This window comes from Erinaceus europaeus, chromosome 12, assembly GCF_950295315.1.
Source record: "Erinaceus europaeus chromosome 12, mEriEur2.1, whole genome shotgun sequence".
Taxonomy (NCBI): domain Eukaryota; kingdom Metazoa; phylum Chordata; class Mammalia; order Eulipotyphla; family Erinaceidae; genus Erinaceus; species Erinaceus europaeus.
Genome location: NC_080173.1, coordinates 49,082,663 through 49,107,984, shown reverse-complemented (window position 1 = coordinate 49,107,984; position 25,322 = coordinate 49,082,663). Strand labels below are relative to the sequence as shown.

The following is a 25,322-nucleotide window of genomic DNA, read 5'->3' as shown; positions in this document are numbered from 1 at the left end:
TCTCAAGCATTGGTGATTTCTATGTACAGCACTCTTAACGAAGAGAAATTTAATTAAAAAAAAAAACAACCTTCAAAGTTAAAAGATGTTTCCCAGTTAAAAGATGTAAGTTCTTTCTCTCTTTTTCCTATTGGAGAATGAATGCATCAAGAGGGTATCCAGTTGCTTAAGTTAGATGACTTAAGTTCCTAGCCTTACAGATGTTTTATCAATTAGTTCTTTGATTCACAAAGTAACAGAAGATTCTACTATTTAGACAAACAGATATCAAAGGCTGTTTTCACCCAATACCAAGTTCCCTCCTCTCAGGAGGCTGAATGGATGGCATATGTAGCCACGAATGTGACATGGATACATTTAGCCCATGTAGAAGAGTTATTTCCATGTAAGCAGAAGGCTTACACTTATTTAGCCACATTTCTTTTTTTCAGATAATCAAAATGTCATGGATTTATGTTGTTCAAGTATATAGACTATTTACTTCTTTTTATAATATATATAGAATATTTACTTCTGGAGTGGGAGACCAACTTCTGTTATATAACCATGTAAGGGAACTGATTTTCATGAGAAATTCCAACATCCCCCCCCATTTACAGACATAATTGGGTGAGACAGAATTCTGAATGTGCAAATATATTAATAACTGTGGCCACTCCATACTCTCACTGCACTACAGTAACAAAGTAATACAAATATTTAATGCATTAAAAACACTGAGGCTTCCCCCCCCCTTTTTTTTTTATTTGGACCTTTAAGAAACATATTATTAGATATACCACTCCACTATGCAGTAAAAATCTATTCTAGTTTCAGGAAGCACAAGTCACAAACTATCTTGACTTTAGTCTATTGGGCTTTTACTGAGAGTTTACCAAAAAGATAGGCTCTGGTCTATAGGATCCTGAGCCTTGAGGTTTTGAATGTCCTGATTACTGTAAAATAATTTCAAGGGGATGTTTTTCTTCTGGAATGGCTTACCCATTTTGAAGTTTAGTTCACTGCAAAAATATTCAGTTCCTTAAATTTCATGATCTATTCTGTCTTTGGAAAACTTGATTAAAAAATAAGCAACTTCCCCCCTGTACAATAAGGATGGATCTACTAGAACACAACCAGTGTTAGTTTTAAAAAGCAGCATAGATGTGTACATGTGTCATGCTCACTCGTAAGGCTGTTTCATAATTTGTAAGTATTCTAACCTTGGAGATGTTTTTCTGGATCAGTACAATCTGACTGGTTGCAGGGATACTAAACTTCTTAGCACAACTGTTAGTATTTGACACTGATTAAAAACAAAAAAGGCTAAGTGAGCAAATACATACTCACACATGATTATATTTTCAAGAAGCTACTCTGTGGAAGTAAATAAGAAAGTGAACTTTTAGGAAATGATTGATGGAGTCTGGGAAGATGGAAAGCTATGGCTTTGGTAAACAAGTACCCAGGGAGCTATATGAAGGCATTTGTAAGAGTAGATTCTGCAGCATTTAGGATAATTCTCTAAAAGGAGCGGACATTTTCTCAATTTAAATTCTGAGGCTTTCAGCAGTTGAGGGCTAAAACAAAATCCAAAGACAAGAACCATCTTCACAACCGCTTAAGAAGGGTGATTGTGCCATTCAGCTCCTGATGCTAAATGGTCCAAAAGCCTTTGGTGATGATATCAGTAAGAAAAATATTAATACACAAATCACATAACACCATTAAAACTCAAAAACAACTTTTTTTTTTTTTTCATTTAAAAAAGTATTGGGAACAAGGCAGTATTTATTCTTTTTTCTCGTCTTCTGGGATGGGGTCTGTTGGAGGCTCCTCCACTGTTGCACTGTTGCTCTCCGAGCCAGTGTTACTATCGCTGGTCCCTTCCTCTGCCATACTGTCCACCCCCTCCTGCCCACTCTCCTTGTCCTCAGGAGTAGATGTGCCTTCTTCCCCATTCTGCTGGCTTTCCGTTGTTTCTTCAAGGTGTGAGTCCTCTGTAATCAAATATTTGTCATTGTCAGTTCTAAAACACATATTTACTCTTCTGATTATGCTGACATTTTTATAGTTGTTCAATATGGTAGCCAGAGTCATGTGTGGTTTTTAAGTGCCCAAAATGAGCTGGTATGGATGTGCAACTTCTAACACATCTGAAACAATTTAGGGTTTGAACATCTACTTTTTAATTATAAACCTGACATCTACTTATAGATCAAGCATGTCTGATGACAACTGAGTTTCCAAAAGTAGACACTACGTATAAGATACTCCTAGAACTTTGAAGATAGTAAGAAAAGTATAAAAAGTTAAATTCTTGAAAATGTTAAAGTGGTAAATCAATAACATTTGAATTAAAAATAAAAAAGACTAGTTAAAAATCATTAGTAAAAATTTATAATTACATAGTATTTTATTTCTATTGGACAATGTTTTGGATTTTATCAATGAGAAAATGGGTAGACATGGTACAATGTTGCTATGTGAGGTACTTGTTAAGCCACGCAGAACTTTCTCAGGAAAATAATATCATGAGACTTTGATCTACTATGCTCATTTTCTTCAGTTTTTTTCCTTAAGGTAGCAGGATAAAATCTGAGCAAATATCTACAGGAATGCTCTATTCATAGATGACAAAACATGGGTAAAAAACTGAAATGTTCTTTTTAGTTGCAAGATGAGCAAAGAATCATCCTATAGCTCTTGCTTTAACCACAAAAAAATGTGATCATGCTCCATATTTGTTAAGATTAAAAACATGTTCATACAAAACAGAAAAAAGCTCAGATAATGAAACTTAAAATCTGAATATCTGAAATGTTAATCTGCATTAAAGTGTAGCAGTATCTGATAAAGACACCTTTATTCCATTAAATGTTTTCCAGTTGTCAAATCAGAAGTTGTGAACTGAGTACTAAATGTGACTACTAACCCTCCGACTTCTAGCCATGTTGGCCTATAGAACCTTTGCTTCTTGTTTTTCATTTCCCTTTAGCTTAGTTCTGCTAACACAGTGCATGGGCAGGGTTAAAGTACAGCCAGAATATCAGGTAAATTTTCACATAATAACCCAGGTATTTGTTACTTTATGTAAGTTTCATAGTTTTTTGCTATAAGCAGTACATTAAACTGGAAAGTCAGTACCCCCCTAGAAGTAACAACTTTTTAGAAATGTGATCAGAAAAAAAAATTTTTTTTACACAAAGTAATAACTTTAACTACATACAGTCAAAACGGTGTGTAAACAAATGAATGTGGCCATGTTCGAATAAACCTTTATATATATAAAATAAGGTAGCAGGCAGGATTTGATCTGCAGATCTAACCCTGCTCAACGCTGTCTTAAAACACCAGATACTGGTTGTGGGTAGACAGCGTAATGGTTATGCAAAGATACTCTCATGCCTAAGGCTCCAAAGGCCCAGGTTCAGTCCCTCATATGACCACAAGCCAGAGCTAAGCAGTGCTCTGGTTTAAAACAAAAACACAAAACCATACCAGATACTGACCTTAAAGCAATGACCACATTTTATGAATTTTTAGCAAGGAGGCTGGGTAGGGGAGCACCTGGTTGAGTGTACATGTTACCATGCACAAGAACTCAGGTTCAAGACCCTGGTCCCCCCACCTGTGGGGTGGAGGTGGAGCTTCACAAGTGGTGACATAGTGCTTCAGGGGCAGGGAGCGTCTCTCTTTAAGTATTTATTAGATAGAGAAAGAAATTGAGAAGAGGGAGATAGAGAAACACCTATAGTACTGTTTCAATGCTTGTGAAGCTTCCCTCCTGCAGGTGGAGACTAGGGTTTTGAACCTGGGTCTTTACACAATGCAAAATGTGCATTCAACTGGGTACACCACTGCCTGGCCCCCTGCAGGTCTCTCTCTCTCACTTTCCCTTTTTGTCTCCTTCTTCTGCATCAATTTCTCCCTGTCCTATCAAATAAAAACAATAATAATAAAAACCAAATAGCTTAAAAATAAATAAAAATGATATTTTTAGCAATAAAAGTGAAAATACTGTCAGTATCACTCAATTCCAATACCGAGTGTATCTGGATAGGCTGGGGAAATGGCTCAGCTTGGTAGAGCACTGGGCTTGCATGTGGCCTGCAGCTCTCAGTCAGGTCTGGGGTGGTGCTCTGGCTTCTCTCTCTCTCTCTTCTCTCTCTCTCTCTCTCTCTCAGTCTCACAGACTCTCCACTAACATCTAGAAATAAAATGAATCTTTAAAAATGTATCTATGCATATTTCCTTATTTATCCTTTGGAACTCACTTTTAGAGGTACTAAAATACTTATAAATGAGGAATGAAGATGAAATAACTTATCCTACTGAAGTTTAAAATAATAAGCTTTGAGAAAATACTTTATCCAAAGTCAAGATCTGACTCCACAGCTATTTTTCCTTAGCTACCACACCACTCTGCATTTCTTCTTTATTTTTTTCTAATATTTATTTATTCCCTTTTGTCTGTTGTAGTTATTATTGTTGTTATTCATGTCATTGTTGGATAGGACAGAGAGAAATGGAGAGAGGAGGGGAAGACAGAGGGGGAGAGAAAGACAGACACCTGCAGACCTGCTTCACCGCTTGTGAAGCGACTCCCCTGCAGGTGGGGAGCCAGGGGTTCGAACTGGGATCCTTATGCTGCTCCTTGGGCTCTGCGTCACCTGTGCTTAACCCGCTGCGCTATTGCCCGACTCCCCTACTTTATGTTTTTAATGTTTTATTTATTTATTATTGTATAGAGACAGAGAAATTGAGAGGGAAGGTAGAGGGAGAGACACAGAGAGACACCTGCAGCCCTGCTTCACCACTCGTGCTTTCCCCCTGCAGGTGGGGGACCAGGGGCTAGAACCTAGATCCTTCCGCACTGTAATGTGCGCGGTTAACCAAGTGTGCCACTGCCTGGCCCCTGCTAACGGGGCTTTTATGTTTTTAAGTCAGAAAATGACAGGGCTCAATCTGTAAATAAATAAGACCTCAATCAAGACCACCCACAACAACCCACTGCTGTGCATTTTAAGTGGCTGTAAGATTAAAATTTGGAAAGAATTTGGTAAGTCATACAGAGAATAACCAAAGAGACAAGAGTTAACACAGTGGTTTCTAAAAAGTATTTAGAAAGAAAGACCAAAATTAAAAAACAAAGGTAGTAGTTGGGGGTGAACAGTTCAATTGGCAAAGCAAGGACTGTGCACGCCTGAGGCTTCCGGTACTGTATGTACCAGACTGGCGCTTTGGTTTCCCCCTTTCTCTCTACTCTACCTCATAGGAAATAAATCTCAGGAGGAAAAAAAAAGCAGATGTAAAAATGCTTGACACCTATTTTGGCACCAAGTGTCAGGTTACCTGTCTCCATTGGAATGTTCTCCTCTTCTTTCTTTTCTTCAGTTTTACCAGCTCCTTGCTCCTCGTCAGGAACGCTGCTGCTCTGACTGCGCTCAGCTTGCTCTGCTGCCTCCTTCTCTCGTTCCTCCTGCCTTTTGCGAGCCTGCTCCTCTGCCTGTGCAATTTCAGCTGCGATTTTTTCCATGTCCACTTCTACTTTCAAACCACACAACTAGTAGTAGAAAACAAAAACAAACAAACAAAAAACTCTCTTGTCAATGTTTTTTTCTTCCAATGTTTGAACCAAAGAAATTATATGGGGGGGGGGGGCGCACGCAAAGTATTAGGTCTTCTTCTCTGAAATTCTTTTATAGTTTTAACAGACATGTTATCAAATGTTACAGAACAGTTGGCGAAATAACATGTAAGGTACTGGAGTAAATGTAAGGCTTCCACTTTAAATCTGAAGCACCAAACATCAGATTTACTTCTTTTTAGTACAAAGTGTAAACTGTGAACTACACCTAATGAAGACATATGATGAGTCTTGATGAAATGAAAATGGTTCATGAACTTATTGGAGATTAAAAATATCAGTGTTCCAGTGTCTATGGGACTAGTACATTTGTGTATCTCATATGATATTTCAAACTTACTGCAACTTTGCTGGAAAACAGAAATAATTTTATAAAATAAGAATCTTAACTGGGGGCAGTGGTGCACCCGGTTAAGCGCTCACAGTACCAGCTATGGTAAAGCTAACTCTAAAGTGAACAACATCCAATAAAAAACACTATTTTTGGAGAAAAAAAGGAATGAGAATAAAAAGCAAAAGACACAGTGATGAAGTATAATTAATATATTAAGCTTGATACCCTTTTCAATTCACTGTTAAATGAATCTGTGCTCTCCAGGAATTTTCTCTTCTTTTCCTGATGTCGTTCTTCTATTTGAAGAAGTTCAGCTTCTAGTTTTCGCTGTAAGACACGTAATAGTTATAGAATTTGTAGTTATAGAATTCTTTTTCTTTTTACATTTCTTTATTGGGGGATTAATGTTTTACATTCAACAGTAGTAAATACAATAGTTTGTACACGCATAACATTTCTTAGTTTTCAGCATAACAGTACAACCCCCACTAGGTCCTCTGGCATCCTTTTGGGACCTGTATTCTCCCTGCCCCCCCAACCCTGGAGTCTTTTACTTTGGTGCTATACACCATAGAATTATTTTTCTTTGTATTTATTTATTTTGCCTTTTGTTGCCCTTGTTTTTTATTGTTGTAGTAGTTATTGTTGTTACTGAGAATTATTTTTCTAAAGTAAATAACAAATGCAAAATACCTAACTTTTCCATAGTGCACACTTTCTCATAGTGTGACAGATGCCTTAAGTATTTGAGTAATTACACAATTTATCTAGTTAATGCTTTAAAGTATACAATGCAACACAAATGGCTATGATTAATAAGTATATGCTGAAGAATATTATTTCAGGTCTAAACAATTTCTGCATAAGAATACTTAGTATAACAATAAAGGTTAACAGGATGATTCAAAATTCTTAAACAAGGGGTACAGCTCAGTGGTAGAGCATTTGACCAAAAAATTCCTAAACAAGAAACTTTCCATCACAAAGCTTTATGTTAGTTGTAAAATAACAAATTCATCAAGTCTCTGGGAAAGGTCTATTCCCTGAAGCCTCTTTCTCAGATTAGTCTCAACACAGTAATAAGCACAGTATAGCATCAGGTCCCTTGGGATCCACGATATAGGATTGTGTTATTCTAACACATGAACTGTGACTTTACCTGATGAACCATTAAGGACTGGACCTGTCGCTTGAGGACCTGCATTCTAGCTGTTGTGACAACGGACCGAACATCTGGTACTACACTCTCACTAAGGATTTCACTGATGAGGCGGTGGTTTCTCTGGAAACGGGCAGTGGCTGTATGCTTCATTGAAAAGCCATCATCATAATCTGAAATAAAACAAGTTGTTCTAGAAATGAAGTCACCAGTAACTATACACAAGAGAGTGTGATATGGCTAATATTTAATCAGCAAGGAGTCAATGTCTTCACTTGCCTAAGAAGTGGGTCTAAAGGGCATCATGCAGCAAAGGTGGGCGCGAGGAATAACATCATTGCAAGACTGGCCAGCTCCTCATGGGGCGCGAGCGCTTCCACACTACGATCATCATCTCTGGCATTATGCTATTCCACTGCAGAATACTGTGCCCCAGTATGGTTCCGCAGCCCCCATGTCCACTTGGTCGATTCCAAATTATATTCCTCCATGAGGATAATTTCTGGAACCATCCGTTCCACCCCGGTTCCATGGCTGCCAGTTCTTAGCAACATCGCCCCGCCAGATATTCGTCGGGACGCGGCATCATCTAAGTTCATTTCCCACGTCTAAGTTCATTTCCCACATCTAAGTTCATTTCCCACGTCTACACTCGACTGGACCTGCCAATATATGCTGCCAATATATCTTCGCCCACCCTGTCCAACGCTTGATGTCTCGTCATCCAATCTGGTCCCCTATGCCTACACTGAACTTCTCTGTTACAGTCTCTTGCAAACAGAGTTGGCAGTCAGCTGAGGTAAAGAACAAACACCTCATCACAGACCCCTGCAAGCGTCAACCCGGCTTTGACCTAGCACGTTATGATTGGGCCCTCCTCAATCGCTATCAAACAGGCCATGGCTGGTGCGCCGCTATGTTCCACCGCTGGGGAGCCAGAGACGACCCGAATTGCCCCTGCGGCTACAGACAGACTATGACCCACATAGTCAATGTCTGCCACCTCTCCAGATTCAAAGGAGGTCTCGAAACTTTACATCAGGCTCAACCTGACGCTGTTGACTGGCTACGGAAGAAGGGCAAACGCTAGAAGAATGGGAACACAGGGGCAGTGACATGCTAAAACCATACAAAGGTCATGATGTGTTCATTGGCCAAGCTACTGTTTTTTGTCACAAAGATCTTTTTTTTTTAAGGATATTACTGCTTCCTTTCTTTTCTTTTTTAATTTTTTTCCTCTTTTGTTGCCCTTGTTTATCGTCATTGTTATTGTTGTTGGATAGGACAGAGAGAAATCGAGAGAGGAGGGGAAGACAGAGAGGGGGAGAGAAAGACAGACAGTGAGAGAAAGACCGCCTGTGAAGTGACCCTCCTGCAGGTGGGGACCCTGGGGCTCAAACCGGGATCCTAAAGTCCATGCACTTTCCACCACGTGTGCTTAACTCACTGCGCCACGGCTCCCTTTTTTCCTTTTTCTTTTTGCCTACAAGGTTATTGCTGGAGCTCAGTGCCTGCACTATGAATCCACTGCTCCTGGCAGCCATCTTACCCCTCCCCTCACCCCGCCACACATTGTTGTTAGGATAGAGAGAAATTGAGGGAGGAGAAGACAGAGGGGGAGAAAAAGACACTTGCAGACCTGCTTCACCACTTGTGAAGTGACCTCCCTGCTGGTGGGGAGCCTCCAGCAATATTTAGTTTCCTTGAATAGCACATACATACTATTAGATTAAAAAAAAAAAAAAAAAAAAAACCACTGCGGGTGGGGGAGATAGCATAATGGTTATGCAAATACTCTCATGCCGGAGGCTTCTAAATCCCAGGTTCAATCCCCAGTACCAGCATAAGCCAGAGCTGAGCAGTGCTCTGGTGTTTCTCTCTGTCTTTCTTCATTTCTCTCAAAAATAAAATAAATAAAATAAAATAAAACAACAACAACAAAAAACCCCACCACACTGGGCGGCAGCATGGTGGAGCTTTGGACATCCAAGTATGAAGTCCCAAATTCAATCCCTAGGATTACATATGCCTGAGTACTGCTCTGGCATATGTAATATGCCAGAGCAGTACTCCAAACAAAAATACCCATCAAGGCCCTAGTGTAATTTTATATGGACACGTGCCTAATACTACACTTCTAAAAAGCTTTCACTGTCCTGAGTAAATAACTGCATGTCCCACAGATCTCTAAGTAATCTTAAATGTTAAAAAAAGTCAGCAGCTATTATACTCATGGGGATGCTGCCTTTTTTTTCTTTTAAAGCTTTACGTACATTATGTACATTTATACTACATAAATCTTCTTCTACTCAATTCTCAGGGATAAAGTTCAAGACCTAAAGTCATTCTTATTCTCACATCTAAATTACTATGTCTTTTCTTGTCAGTAGTGTACAAGACTATGTTAAAAAAAAAAAAAAAGCTAGTGCAAGTTTGAGACTCAGAAAAGGAACCCTCCTTTGAAGATTGTTCTTAAGTGAATCTCCTCAGTACTTTTCAATGTTCGTGTTGTTATCTTTTATTCAATTAAAACTCCCCCCCTTTTCTTCCTTCATTTTTCTCTTTCTGGCTTGTAGAGCAGGGGATTGAACCTTTAATGACTCAAGATATCAGTTTTAATCTTTTTGCATAACCATGATGTTACCTTCTATTTTCTACTTAATGGCTTTTACATGACTAGCCTTTGTTTTGTCTTATCCCATTACTTGATGACTCGTCTTTATTTTTTAAGTCCTGTATGTTTTCCTTGCATTAACCACTCAACCAAGTAAATAAGTTTTTGTGTTCTGACTGTTAACACCCAATGTCAGGATATAATACCCTAGTCCATTTTTTTTTCCAGACATCAATATTTTTTCCTTTTTTTTTTTTTGCCTCCAGGGTTATCACTAGGGCTCGGTGCCAGCACTATGTATCCACTGCTCCTGGTAGCCATCTTTTCCATTTTATAGGATAGGACAGAGAGAAAAGGAGAGAAAAGATGAAACACCTGCAGAACTGCTTTACTGATTGTGAAGCAACCTCCCTGCAGGTGGGGAGCTGGGGACTCAAACTGGGATCCTTGCATGGGTCCTTACACTTCGTACTATGTACACTTAACCAGGTACACCACCATCTAACCCCCAATTTTTCTTTCTTTTTAGGCTTATCACTTCAAGTCTTTAAGTGGTATATTCTTCCATTCTCTAAAGTTATATTTATTTATTACTGGATAGTGGCAGAGAGAAATTGAGAGGGGAGGGGGAGACAGACAGAGAGACACCTGCAGCCCTGCTTCACCACTTGTGCATCTTTCTCCCCCCAGGTGGGGAACTGGGGGCTTGAACCTGGGTCCTTGTGCACCGTAATGTGAGCACTTAACCAGGTGCACTACCACCTTGCCCCTTCAATTCTTATAAGCTTTCTCTTGCCGCTACTTTAAAACAGGGTCTTAAATATCTTTGATGCCTTTGTTGCAAGTAGCTAGAGTTTCCAAACTTTACACATCATAGCACAAAGAGAAATATTTATATAGTAGGCTTGATCCGTGGTGTGGGTCTTCTTATAGCTGGGGGTGGCTAGCTTTGCAGCTACAGAACCGGCCTGATTAGAGAACTAGAGGTACACAGCATATACTAGCAAACTATTCCTATGTGTCTTCAAGAGCTTTATAAATTCTAGCTGGATTTCTAACTTAACCTGCAATTTCATAATGCATTTACCCACTCACTAACATTCTTCTTTAAAAGACTTTAATTCTGCAAATTTAGGGAATCAGTAAGAAAACAGGATACAACCAGCTATTTTTTTTTTTTTTAATAGCTGAGGCAAAAGTCTGATTGTGACTCAAAAACAAAACAAAAAACCAAAAACCAACCAAACAAAAAACTCTTCATGTAAGGAGGTAGTAGAGGTATGTGAGGTATTTGAGTCCAGTGCTCTACGGTAAAGGTAGATGTCAGTTTGGGATTGGATGTGGTGTTCTGGCACAGGTTTTAGGGAGATGTACTCCCATGATGACAGTCTTGTAAAGCAACATTTCCTTAAAAAAAACAAGTTAAGTCTTTCATGCCTTCTGAGTACAAAGATTTTGATCTGCAATATAACCCTTTTGCTATTTTCTGTATTATAAGGACTATTTTTTCTTGTGGGAAATTTACATATAAACCTTACTCAGAATGATCAATAAAAAAATGATAAAATAACATTTAAATTATGCTTTGTTCTTACCATCTGGATCTTCAGCAGGCTGAATGCTCATGTAAGGTTCTCCTTTCTCCATGCGAGATTGTCTCTGTCGACTTTCTTCCTCTAAAGCAGCTTCTGCACGACTTTTTGCATTTATATAAGCAAGGTATGCAGGAGAATTATGGTAGGCCTTCATAGATTCATTGTACTCTATCTGAAATGCAAATATTTTTTCAGTGTTATAATTAACATTTTATAGGTTATGATGAGTACTTACACCATCTCATTGGACTATCAAAAGATATGAAAAGTATTTATTTTTATAGACAAGGAGTCTGAGGCCTAAAAAGTTTAAATGACTTGATGCAGGAAGATAGTTTCTAAGCTACCTCAGTTTTCCGATCAACATTTCTACCTTTTTAAAACTAATATGCAAATGGTTGCACATTTTACACCGTATCCATCTCATGCAGTTCCCATTCTACCTTTTCTGCTTCGTATTCGTTTAAATATTCTTGTTTTTCTTCATCAGTGAGATCTCGCCACATGCCACCAATAATCTTGCCAATCTCCCACAACTTTAGGTCAGGGTTCGAAGCCTTTACTTGGTCCCAGACCTTAAAAGTAAATAGTTGGGGGAAAAAAAAAAAAAGAAAAAAAAAAAGAAAAAAAAAAAGAAAATAGTTGAAATTTCAGTATGGATGCTTAAAAATACAGACCTATGGAAATACTTAATTTAACAAAACATAATTAAAAGAGAGGAAGCAATACCAAATTTATTTTTTTAAAAATATTTTATTTATTTATTCATAATAGCAAAAACTTGGAAACCAAAACGCTCTTTGACAGATGACTGGGTAAAAGTCATGGGACATATACTCAATAGAGCATGAAGTATGACATAGTCTAAACTGCTCTAAAAGTTCACTAGAATTCAGAGGGCAGTTAATCTGCATAGTATGATATATCATATAACCAAATACATGTATTGGGTTGTCAGAAAAGACATGGCATTTTTCACAGAAAAATACATCATGACTTTTCTGATAACTTAATTATTAATTGTGACCAAAAATTTTAAATTCTAAGTAGTGATAAAAAGTGATAAATGTTCTCGTCTTTAGCAAAGATACTACCTAAACTTGGTATTTTAAGAGTAATTTCCACCTTTTGCACTCCATAATGATCCTGGGTCCATACCCAGAGGGATAAAGAATAGGAAACCTTTCAATGGAGGGGCTGGGATGCAGAACTCTGGTGGTGGGAATTGTACCCCTCTTATCTATGGTCTTGTCTACCAATATTAAAGCAAATATATATTAACTTAAGTTCACCAAAAGGGAAAATTCAAGTAAGTATCAAGAAAACAAGAGATATCCATTGTGGGGGCCAGGCAGTGGCACACCTAGTTAAGTACACACATTACAGTGTGCAAGGACCCAGGTTCAAGTCCCTGGCCCCCACCTGCAGGGAGAAAGCTTCGTAAGTGGTGAAGCAGTGCTGCAGGTGTCTCTGTCTCCTCTTAATTTCTCCCCCCCCCCCATATATATCCAATAAATAAGTAAAAAAGTATCTCCACTGTTTTCCAGACTTTGTCCCCTGGACTAACAAGTAGCTGTTATTATTTTTATTAACATAAAATACTAATACATGCAGTCTTCTATTTCTTTTCACGCATTATTAAAATTTTTCTAAAAGACTACAAAACACAACTGGACAGATTCATAATAGTTTATTTGACCATGCTCTTTTTGGTGAATTTTAGTTTTAGAACACTGAAATTAGAACTCATTTCTTTGAAAACTCCCAATTCTTTAGTCTTCCTTCTGACTGTATGCAGAAAAGGTTTGACAACTCAATGTGAAATCTGATGTAAAGCAAAGAAGCAAAGATGGCAGTTCCCACTGATTTTTGGCTCCAAGGTACCTACCTTTCTGCTGTACCTCATGTAGGGCATCAGTGGCTTATCTGGTGGCTTTGGGGGTTTTGGAATCGTAATACCAGAGGATGCCTACAAAAGAGTTAAATACACTCATTATTTAGCTGCAAAGACTTCATCAACAAACTGAAAAGAGAATTCCTTATAAAGTCCTAATGCGCCTTCCTTCTACTCGTCCATGGACACAAGATTCTTATATTTTCTTCACTGAGAATAGCCATCACTGCAAATTCAGAAATGTTCACATCAAGAGAAAATAAAGAAAATGACTTTTAGCATGTAGTTTTTCAATGCTTAGTTTAGCAGTTTATTGCCACTGTTTTTGACAGCCTGGCTGGAAGAACAAATAAAATATTATGTAATACTCCACAAGTCAAAATAAATGAATCCTTATCAAGTGTCCCACATTTAGGTCATTACCTGACATCCTTCTGTTTTGCTTAAGTTACCATTCTACATACCGTCACCACTTGATTATGTGCACAGAATCTGAATTCACTACACACATGTCTACCGGGAACGTGTGTCACCTTGTGCTATTTCAGGAATGCACTCCTCATAAATAGCAAAAACACAAAAACTTTAATTCTAGGCTTAAAAAGCAGGGGGGAAAAAAACCTCATCTCCTTTATCATGACCAGAGATCTTATCTTTCTTATGGTTCTATATTCATTTCTAGTAATTTTGTGTACAAAAAAATCAAGACAGGTTAACCAAAGGTTCACTCTCCCCACCACCAATGCCCTGGCTTCTCTCTCTTTCTCTCCCTTTTTCTTTTGTCTTTTCTCCTAATCACAGTAGAAGCAAACAAATTTACCAGGAATAGAAATGTAGCAGAAAAAGCCCCTAATCACATTATCTTTGAGGTCTTTGAAAATCTCCACTGGTTTTGTGGGAAACAGAAAACAGAACGAATGGGGACTAGAAAAATCTCTTTTAGAAAGGTTAAAACAAAAGTGCATTAGGGGAGAAAAGGGGAGGAGAGAGAGAAAAAAAAATACATTTATCTCACCTAAATTTCTGGAGAACCCTGATAATTCTTGCCAGACTGGGGTAAAGAAGTATTGCTCTATGGGAAGTGGGGGCGGGGAGATAGCATAATGGTTATGCAAGCGGACTCCTGATTGAGGCTACAAGGTCCTTCAATTCCCGGCACCACCATAAGACAGAGCTGAGCAAGGATCAGTAAATCTTTATGTTGCTGCTGTGATAAAACCTCCATTCTGGGCTGGAGTCTCAATAATGGTCTCATTTTCTATACAAGGTACCATGGAGTCCCCCGTTTGCATCACTCCCCACTGGTTTAAAAAAAAAAAAACTGCTTCCTCTATTGCTATATACATTTCAAAAACTTTGCTTCTTCACACACTAAGTTATTAGAAAGAATTTCACCTCTCATGCATTAAAAAAAAAAAAAAAAACTACATAGTTCATGCAGGTGCCCACACAGCTATACAGTTATTCTTAGCACACAGTAACCAATGGGAGATGGAAACTGCCATCAGTGGTGGCAGTAACAGGAAACAAGAGATTTGTCTCAGGGCTACAGTTGTTGCAAGAAATGAGGGAGTTCCTCTAAAGTTAAGTTAATCTCACATCATAAAACTCTTAGAATAAGACATGCACTGGAGTCTGACTTTTTTATATATCACAAAATTATTAGAATGTACTTCTAACTCATATACAATACAAACCTTTAGAATTCTATGAATTGGCAATACAGTTGGGAAAACCACTGCTAACTTGTTTAAGGTGGTAAAGAATTCTAAAGTACTGGTGCTTGAGTAAGTTCTTTAGAAAAAGTTAGTATCTGCCCTTATATTCTTCTAGGGAACATACTGTGACATTAATGACATTCGATGACCAACCAATTTGTAAATACTAATGTAATAAAACCTGAAACAGCAACTATAAAGTTAACTTTTTGCTGGTTTTCAGGATACCAGCAAGATATAATAAACTTCATTTTATCTGACATCTTTCTACACCTTAAACATTTTTCTACACTTCAAAAGAAAAAGTTTGTTCATTTTTAACTTTTTTTTTTTTGGCCTCCAGGGTTATCACTGGGGTTTGGTGCCTGCACCACAAGTCCACTGCTCCTGGAGGCCATTTCCCCCCCATTTTTATTGCCCTTGTTGTTGTTACTATTGTTGATGTTGCTGGATAGGACAGAGAGAAATCAAGAGAGGAAGGGAAGACAGAGGGGAAAGATAGACTACTGCAGATCTGCTTCACCGCCTGTGAAGCACCCCCCCACACACACCCTGGGTGGGGAGCTGGGGACTCGAATAGGGATCTTTACACTGATCCTTGTGCTTGGCACCATGTGCGCTTAACCCACTACACCACTGCCCAGCCTCCATTTTTAACCTTTCCTTTCCTTCCTTCCATCCATTCTCCCTTTTCTTTTTGCCTCCAGGGTTTTTGTTGGGGCCTGCACTATGAACCCACTGCTTCTGGAGGTCATTTTTTCCCCTCCCCTTTTTGTTGTCCTTGTTGTTGTTGTCGTTGTTGGATAGGACAGAGAGAAATCGAGAGAGGAGGGGAAGACAGAGAGGGGGAGAGAAGGATAGACACCTGCAGACCTGCTTCACTGCTTGTGAAGTGACCCCCCTGCAAGGGGGGGGCTCCAACTGGGATCCTTCCGCCAGTCATTGTGCTTTGAGCCATGTGCACTTAACCCTTCACTACCAACCGACACCCTAACCTTTTCTTAATGAGCCAATTAGATGTAACATTGCTGGGTGAAAGAGACAGCATAATAGTTATACAGACTCACTCTTGTGCCCAAGGCTCCAAAGTTTCAGGTTCAATCCCAGTACCAACATAAATAAGAGCTAAATAGTGCTCTGGAGAAAAACAAACAAACAAACAAAAAACCAACTAACAAGCAAGCAAGAAATAACACTGCTTTGTTGTAATCCTCTGGTCTGAGCTCCTTTATTAGATGGTGTAGTGATGATGATTTTGGAGGCTTGCTTTTCTTTCTTTCTTCCTTCCTTCCTTTCTTTCTTTCTTTCTTTCTTTCTTTCTACCTGTCTCTCTGCTGTTAGGAAAAATCTCTATTAGCAATTGACTCTCTTTCAAACTCTGCTTCCAAATGGCGATGAGTTGAGGGGTGGGGAGACCTGTCTTTACCTGAGAACAAGGGCCTGGGAATCTCCTAGGATAAAGTAGATGATTTTGTGACATTTATTTTGAGTAGTCAGGGGATTCTTTGTTGTTTCTTCCCAATTTTCAGCTATTTTTCCTGGTAAGGTAATATTTAAGGATTTTCCTCCTGGGATGGAATCTCCATTGCAGCATAGAAAATTTTATATTACTGTGTTTTCATATTCTTTACTGATAATTCTTTTTAATCATCACATACATGAAAAAGTGACTAGGAATGAATTCTATCTTACTGTTATAAGCAGTCTAAAAGACTTCAACAAGCTTACTGTCTGAAAACTGTTCAGATATGAAGGAGTTTTCTGTTAAACTGGTATACAGTATCTACAGAAAAATATTAGGTTGTCTGAAAGCTCCTAACACATTTTTCCATAGAAAAAATATGTCATGACTTTTCTGACAAGCCAAAACTTTCTAGGATTTCACAAAGCCCGAAATATCAAATTGGAGACTCCCTACTCCCAAAAGTAACGTACAATTGAGGTCATCTTGTAATAAAATTGCAGTGGTCAAAATTGGATCAACTGGGCTCTAACACAGAGTTCATATTAGACATATAAAGAAGGCAGAGTACATAAGGATCCCGGCTCAAGCCTCTGGCTCCCCACCTGCAGGGGAGTCACTTCACAAGCGGTGAAGCAGGTCTGCAGGTGTCTCTCTTTCTCTCCCCGTTTTCCCCTCCTCTCTCCATTTCTCTCTGTCCTATCCAACAATGACAACATCAATAACAACAATAATAACCACAACAATAAAACAAGAGCAACAAAAAGGAATAAATAAATAAATATTTTTTAAAAAAAGGTAGAGTAAAACTTCAGGCATAGATAACTTTCTTAGAGGATCATTCACTGACTGAACAGAAAGGTCAATAAAAGTTGAAGGAACTGGGGTTGACATAGACTAAGAGCCTCTACAATTTTTCTAGCCTTTCGAGTTATAGCTAAACAGCAGCTGATTATACTTTAATCTGGGGTTGAGAATGTAATAATACAAAGAAAGTAACCACAAAGAACTCAAACACGACATATTCTGTGCCCAACACACCTTCTAATCTACCTTTTAGCCAATGCCCAATTCAACTGCTGGGTTCTAACACTACAAAAAGGAGTGGGAAGAAAGTGACAGTCAACTCAGATTCTGAGACAGTGGGAAAAAGAACTTATATTCCTTTACTAATCTACTAGTTTCCATTGAGTGATCTTACTTAATATCAACAGTGAATCCCCATAGACATAACCAACAATAAAATGCAGAAGCCAAATGTAAATTATTCAATTAGCGATCATTTCTATTCATTAATATAATCAGGAACTGACTGTACAGAGCTATTCAAATATAGTCATTTTTTTTTTTGTTTACTGACCACAATGATTTTCTGCATTAATACAGATGTTCCAAATTGATCACACTCCTTGTTTAAATTAAAATGTTCTTTGCTTTTGATAACTTTTGTCACCCATTACACTTGTGAAACAACACATCTACTGTACTGGGGCACATAACAATTGCACACATTGTGATAATGTATACCTACACAAATCTTATCAGAATTATTTTCAAATACCATGGAATATGCATGACACGTAAAACTCAATATGCTTATGAAGTACAAATTATGCACAGTAACATTCAGACAATAAAAACCTATCAAGCTAAGAAACATGCCTGTCAACATAGTCCTATGTTTTGATGGTTATACAATTTCTGTTCTAGCTTGACTCCATGGTGAGAGGCCTGTTCTAAAGTTATGTTTATTGAATTATTTACCAATACAGCAAAAAAGAGCTATTAAAGGCATTTAGTCATTCTGGCTTGTATAAACTGTTACTAATATCACATCTCAAAGCATGAAGGTATTTGACTTTTGGATTTATTTTTAGTTTTGTTGGTACATCGTTTCCCCAGATATCTAACATCTAACCTTTCTTGTGTGGAATTTAAGATGATTTCAAAATGAAGTTTGAGATATATCACCCAACTCTTAGGTTGAAATCATTCACCTGAAAATCCAAGTTCAGAAACCATACCCTGAATCCTATGGATTATAAATGCACTTCAAGTAGTACATATCCAGTTTGGGACATCAAATTAATTTCACTTAACTTTTATTCTCTTCTAAGGTGACATAATTTATAATTTCCCCCTCTTTTTAAGAGAGTAAGAAATCTCAGGTCAACTTTTAAATCCAAAAGGCAAATAAACTATGTGCAGCAAGTCAAAACTGTACATCAGTTAAAAGGTCTGGTTTGATAAGAAACTGAGTTCTTGAGTCTTATGCCAATTACCTTAAACAAAGATACTTATCTCAAAAAGGGTTTTTTAACCATAAGAAAGTTTATGTTTTTTTTTTTTTTTACATACAGTATTAACACTAAGAGCCCAAGGTTTTATCTCTACCAACTGTCAAACAGAATGGATTCTTCTTTTCTTCTATATACACATCCAGATCTCACTCTACTTTTTTCAGTGTAAGACTGTACAACCAATGTTTATAGTAGTCGAAAAGCCACACTAAAAAATTATTCTTAATGGCCTGCTGGTGAATCAAAAGGACCTAACGCTGAAGGCATTTCTGGTCAACTCCAGTTGTTTGCCAGATGCTGTTAATAGTTGATTCTCCTACCGTGACCCGGCTGTTGGTGCCCGGGTTCCCTCCCAGCCTGTAGTTGTTGTAGGCGAGATGACTGTATGGATTGTATCCCACAAACCCTGGTGTGCTGGGCATTTGCTGATGGAAACAAATGAGACAAAAACACGAATGAGAAATGAGCTCAAACGAGGAAAACACAGAAATGAAAAATGATCTGCATATGACATGCAAAAACAACCTGAATTTAAACAAGCAATGATGTGTTGTAATTGTCCTTTTATCTTTCACTGAGAAACCAGTCTGTGAGTGACTTTTTTTCTTTCTCTTTGCAGGGGTCAATGGTGTTTGTGTGAGGGTGAGTGTGTGTTCATTTTCTGAGGTAAGTAGTACTCTTAAGTGTCTGAAATAGTCAGATTTACTTTATGATGAGTAGTATGATACAACAAGTGATATATGTCAGAGATAGGAAAGACTGAAGTGTGATAAACTAGAAGTCTGAAAACACTTTACATGCAAAACAAAACATGATTTATTTGACAATTATATGAATGCCACCAATGTATTCATTTATTAAAAACAAATAAAAACAAGAAATGGATCTGCTTTTAAAGACTTTAAATCATTTTATATAACATGAAAAATGAAAATATATTGTATTAGGAAGCCAGGAGTTGTCAATAGAAAAGAACGTGTGTGGGATTCAATGGATGTCACATACATGATTTCAAAACAAAGACTTATAAAAATGCATGGATTTCATTCTGGGGTGCTGGCTGATCATTTAAACCCAATCATTCTCTTATACATTTTCTCTTCCATTTCTTCCTTGATCCATCTTCCACTGGTCAATTGTGAACAATTTCTGCATTTAGTTTTAATATGAATTATTTTTCTAGTTCACACAGACTTGAGCTTTCTTGTTTCATCTAAGTTCCTGATGGCTCTAGCCCTTTCAAAGCACAACTGCTCATTGCAGTAACACAATTCTTGGGCTTTGTGAATTATGTGTTGATGTGATCACAAATAGTATCTTATATAGCAGTGACCTTGTGGTTAATACAATGACATCCAATGTTCATGAGAATCAAAGTATAATGCATAGAAAGAATATAGCAAAGAGAGACCAAAAGGGTATTTTACCGAATGAAACTCAATCAAAACAAGTGGCATTATTTTCATTTGGACATGCAATTAACAATGTCAGTTCTGATGCAAAACACACTTAACACATCCCAACTGAACGGTAGCTATTATGAACACACATTTCTAAAACATGCTGCTGCACATATCCTTAGGGTCCAAAAGACATTCAAGCAGATAATAATACATCTGATACTTTTTAGAAGGAAACTGACCGATTTCTTGTCAATGTAGTTACAGAAGACGCAAAATAAACATTTTTTTAAGTAGGCAGAGCATAGGTGAAGTATCAAAGGTACAAAATAAGGGTATATTAATTACTTGGAGTGGTAGATTCAGGTGGTGATGGTGGACGTGATGGTGGTGGTTGAAATAATGAAACAAAAAAGGGAAGGAGGATAATTTACTTAATAGCTATTCTGTTGGTTGTTCTAATTTCTAAGTCTTCTGTATTTTATATGTCAATCTATAATGGCACAAAAATGTGACCAAAGAAAGGCAAAGAAAACAACAACAAAACACACACACATACACACAAAAAAACAAAACCCTCTAAATTTAAGAAATCACAAGGGGATACATGGTTTTGAGTGATTTTTAGGATCTCAAAAATTTAAGTTTGCCTTCAAAACATTCTATCTGTAGTTAACATATTTTAGTTAACATATTTTGTCAGAGACAATACTTAGGTCAAAATGACACCTTCAAAAATTGCAAAAAGGATGAGAACCATTGTTCAACATGAGACAATAATGTAGGAGAAATAAAGAAACTGGGGAAAAAAGTGTCAAACAAAGGTATTAGTTACACCAGTTCCAAAAATGAAGTACATGGTTAGTTTTTTGAGGTCAGGAATTTCAATTGTTCAATTCTACCGTAATAGCCACTAGCAGAGGGCCAAGGAGATGATAATAAGAAATGTTTTTTTGGTTAAGAAAGAAAACAAACCAAACAGGACTTTCATATCTATTGGAATTAGCTTTAGTGTCTGTATTCTATATAGACTGAACCCAGAACATGGGATATGGTGGTTCTCTTTAAAAACAACTCACTAAGGAAAATTAAATGATAAAATATAACCAAAACATACATCTGAGGATTAGTAAATAAAAGTGGTTGTCTTGTGGAGTAAACAACATTATATAAGGGCCTAATTAACAGACTAGTCTGAGATTTAGGGGGTAGGAGTATGAAAAGAAGGCTAATAGCTGTTAAAGAACTGATTTTGTAGGATATAGCCAGTGTTACTTAACAGTATTAAAAACAAAAAACAAAAATAACCCCGAACAACATAGAATCTATTTTAGCAAGACCTGAACAGTTACTGTTAGTTCTGTTTCATGGATTGGACAATTATTTTACAAGTTGACCAAGTTGGGCCAGACCTTGCTGGGTGGAACAAATACAGTTAAACTATTAGAAACATCAATTTCCAAACTAATAAAATGTTATTTATGGAGTGGAATAAAATTTAGTAGCAAGATCTGACCCATAGATAATGTAATCCTTACTTGAGCACTTGAAAATAAAAATTTACATTGTATTATTATATAAAATTTATTGTTTGATTTAATATGAAGATTATATGTAGATAAGGAGGGAAAAATGTAACCAGCTGAAGGTTAGGCTTAAAAGCTAAAAAAAAAAAAAAAAAAAAAAGCCAGAATGAGCATTCACTCAACATCAACTTTAAAAGACTCTTAACAAGAGAGAAGTGTTAAACTTGCCACTCATTTACCAATTTTGTTTTTAAACACTATAGTAGGTTGGAATTTCAGCAGTATGTTTTTCTAAGTGTTGGGATTGTCTCAAGGTAAGATGCAAAGAGTTATTTTATTTAGTAGGAAGTGCTTTTTTTTTTTTTTGCTTAATTTTTCATCTTGATGACTGAGTGACTGTCACTGGAAGACATCTGGGTTTTTGTATCAAGGCCAGACTTGGCTATTACATTAACAAGAAAATTAAAACTTACTGTTGCAGGAGCTGGGGTGGGAGGTGGGGCATAAGATGGTCTTTCTGTTTGAAAGAAAATAAATAACTTCTTGTAAACAACTGAGATATAATACTATGCAACATAACTACCAATGGTCCTGTTTTGAAGAAAAAAAAAATGAGAGTATTTTGGAATTCCCATTTGCTAGGGCATTAGTCTCTTATTAACATAGATTGATAAATATAAAAAATGAAACTTACTTGACATTTTGGAAGATTAAGTTCTCAGTTCCTTAAGAATGAATCTGAGACACTAAAATAAAAAAAGGAAAAAAGAAAAATAAAAGAGAATCAAAACTTAGCAAGCATAGAGAATGTTTATTTCTAAAGAACAGGGTAGTTTAATTGGTATTCCTGAGAAAATTACATTATATTCTACTAATCAAGCTTTTTGCAAATTTAATAGTTCTTGTAGGTTATTTGGCTAATTAGAATTAAATGACTAAAACAGATTACAGGGGATATTAAGTAATACTGAACATAGAATGTCAAGTTTTTCTTATGGTAGGAGTCACCTCTTGTATGAAAAGCACTTTGCTGATGCCATGTAAACAAGGCTTATTAAAATATAATGACCCTAGGATCTGATGTATTATCAGAATTCACCATAATAAGGCCTACTGATAATGACAGGTCTACCTTCCGTTTAAATAACTATTAAAACGGGCAGCATTTTAAAGACAACTGGTAGAACAGTGAACCTTACATTTTCTTTTAGTGACAAGCAGCTTTACAATTGCTGGGAATAAATTTGGAGAGCCTACTAGGTAAATTTTTATTCACCTTTCATAGCTCATTTTCTCAATGAATCGTTTCTTGATAAATTATCTGGCAGGATTGCTTCTTTATCTATATTTCTACCCAATTAACACAGACCTATGCTACTTATTGTGTCTTAGAAAACAAAAGCCCCAAAGCTGTCAATATGGCTAGACTGTGTGCTGCTTGGGAACAGGGCCCATCTAATTCATTATTGTATTTACACTACCTAGCTCGATTCTTACTTTGTTCTAGCATTTCCAGAGCTCGTATGACCACACCCATGAGTTTAAGTCAGCACACATCACAAGCTATTGTGCATAGAGACAAAAATCCATTTCTACAAAGCACAAATAATACCTATGTCTACTCGAACACTTTCGCCCAACATTATGTGAAACCCACATGATTTTGTTTTAGCTTCTATTTTGCATTTTAAGGATTCCCTGTAACATAAGGCAGAAGAGACCTTGTGTGTGTGGGAAAAATAGTTGATACTGTCAATGGGACAAGCTGGTCTCTCGTTTCCTTGAGGAAGCACAGGTCACTGGCTGGTGCAGACTTCCTCGCTGCTCACATTCGCCTTGCTGTGGGGAGCCCTGACAAGCCCTGCCCGAGTGGCCCTGGCACATCCCCTTTTCTCTTTGACATTAACTTAGAAATCATCGCTGTCTGCTCTGCTCTAAACTCTGGGCGTGGGCGTGGACGTGGACGCTGCTCACCGCTGGACTCACCCCCGGCGCCTGGTCTAAATGCCAAATGTGCTGAACAGCTAAACAGCACAGGCTTATCACAGCAGCTCAGCGGGTAGTCCCAAGGACTCCAGGAGGCGGCTACTGCTGTTCTATCTTACGGGTGGGTAAAGGGAAGAAGTCTCGGCGAGCTCGAGCACTTTCTCTACAGTCAGGAAGCGCCAAAGCTGGGTTTCAAGCCCAGGCCCCCCATTTTTTTTTCAGCTCTTCGCTGCCAGCTCCGCCGAGAGCCGGCAGGAGACACCCCCCACCATCCGGGATGAGAAGACCGCGGCCCGGCCGGCCCGACCCGCCTCCTGCGGGGCGGCCATGGACGCACCCGACCCGGGGCCACGCACAGATGCTCTGAGCGCTCCCGCCGGCTCGGCGGAAAGACAGACCTTGCTGCCGAGGCGGGGCCCCGCATGGGACTCCTCCCCAGCCCTCGCTCCACTAGGCCTGAGAGAAGGCCGCAATCGGCCTCCGGCGCCAGCCCCAGCCCCGCGGCCAAGCCCGAACCCCAGCAGCCCCGGGAACTCGGGGTCCCGCCCAGCCGGGCCACCGCGCCTCGCCTCCCGCCCGACCCGGCCGGGCCGGGGTGGCCACACTCACCCGCGGGCAGAGAAAGCGCCCGCAGCTCCGGCCTCGCTTCCCTTTGTCCCGCGCACGCCCCGCCCCTCGCGCCCGCAGCTTCCGCACTCGCACTTTCAACACTTGGTAATTTCTCTGCAGGCTCTCCCCGGCTCCGTTTAGGAAAACTGGCTCTCTGGTGAGGACGCGGGGATGCGCGGGGCCGACGAGGATTTTTTTTTATGAGTTTCCATTCGTTGCTCAACGCCCCGAATCTGGCCACTTTCCCCGCCGGGCGCCGATTCGTCACGGCGAAGTGAGCGGCGGGAGACGCCGGGTTCCGCCGCCGCGCGGAGCTGAAGCGCCGCCGAGTGACGGCGGTGGCGGGCGGTGGCGGGCGGTGGCGGGCGGTGGCGGGCGGCTCGGGGAGCTGAGGCCCGGGCTTCGGCGAGCGGGGCCGGTAGGCGGCGGGGCCGGTAGGCGGCGGGGCCGCGCCGCGGCGTGAGGCGCCGGAGCCGCTGCGGCCGCGTCCCTCCAGGCTTTTTTCCTGCCTGCAAGAGTTGTATGGTTTCTCTGAGCTGAGGACGGGGGGTGTCGGAAACCGGGTTCTCGCAGTTTTCGCCCCCACCTGCGTCTTGCAAGATCCTGCCTTACCGACCCGGCCTTAACCTGGGCCACAGGCCATCCCCGACCCGTGCAACTTTTTCCAACGAGTGACACGCACACGCACACGCACACGCACACACATACACACACACACACACACACACTCTGTCTCTGTCTCTGACTCTGTCTGACTCTATTTCTCTTAGCTTAAACCAGTCTGGGCTTCCGGGTCCTAGTTGGATGTCCCGGGAGGGGTTTCCCCAGTAATCCTATGGCTTCATTGTAGTCTGACCGGGATCCAGTGCGTTGGCCTTGCTCCTGTCATTCCCATGTGTACATACTGTAAAGGCCTGGAAAGCAAACTTACACTTACCAGCTTTGACCATCTTGATATGGTCAGTGCCTACTAAGGGCTCGACCCACTTTCCTCTTTTTACTAGATAGGACAGAGAGAAATCGAAAGGGGAGAGGGAGACAGACCTCTAGCGCTGCTTCACCATTCAAGAAGCTTACCCCTCCCCCCCCCTCCGCA

At 39.2% G+C, this 25,322-nt stretch overlaps 1 protein-coding gene across 5 annotated transcripts; it reads right to left on the bottom strand.

Moving 5' to 3' along the window:
- Positions 1-1,706: 1,706 nt before the first annotated feature.
- SMARCE1 (SWI/SNF related, matrix associated, actin dependent regulator of chromatin, subfamily e, member 1) lies at positions 1,707-24,537 on the bottom strand. Of its 5 annotated transcripts, none has more exons than XM_007531043.3 (11): positions 24,227-24,361; positions 22,326-22,377; positions 22,105-22,148; positions 19,026-19,130; positions 13,220-13,300; positions 11,775-11,906; positions 11,332-11,503; positions 7,123-7,295; positions 6,189-6,290; positions 5,335-5,545; positions 1,707-1,979 (listed from the first exon to the last, which is right to left on the bottom strand). In XM_007531043.3, exons 2-11 carry the CDS (start codon positions 22,330-22,332, stop codon positions 1,771-1,773), a joined length of 1,236 nt encoding a protein of 411 aa, XP_007531105.1. In that variant the 5' UTR covers positions 22,333-22,377; positions 24,227-24,361; the 3' UTR covers positions 1,707-1,770. The 5 variants fall into 5 exon arrangements, with proteins under 5 accessions (XP_007531105.1, XP_060059527.1, XP_060059526.1 ...); XM_060203544.1 differs by lacking the exon at positions 24,227-24,361 and adding an exon at positions 23,618-24,117; XM_060203543.1 differs by lacking the exon at positions 24,227-24,361 and adding an exon at positions 23,606-23,624.
- Positions 24,538-25,322: the final 785 nt, after the last annotated feature.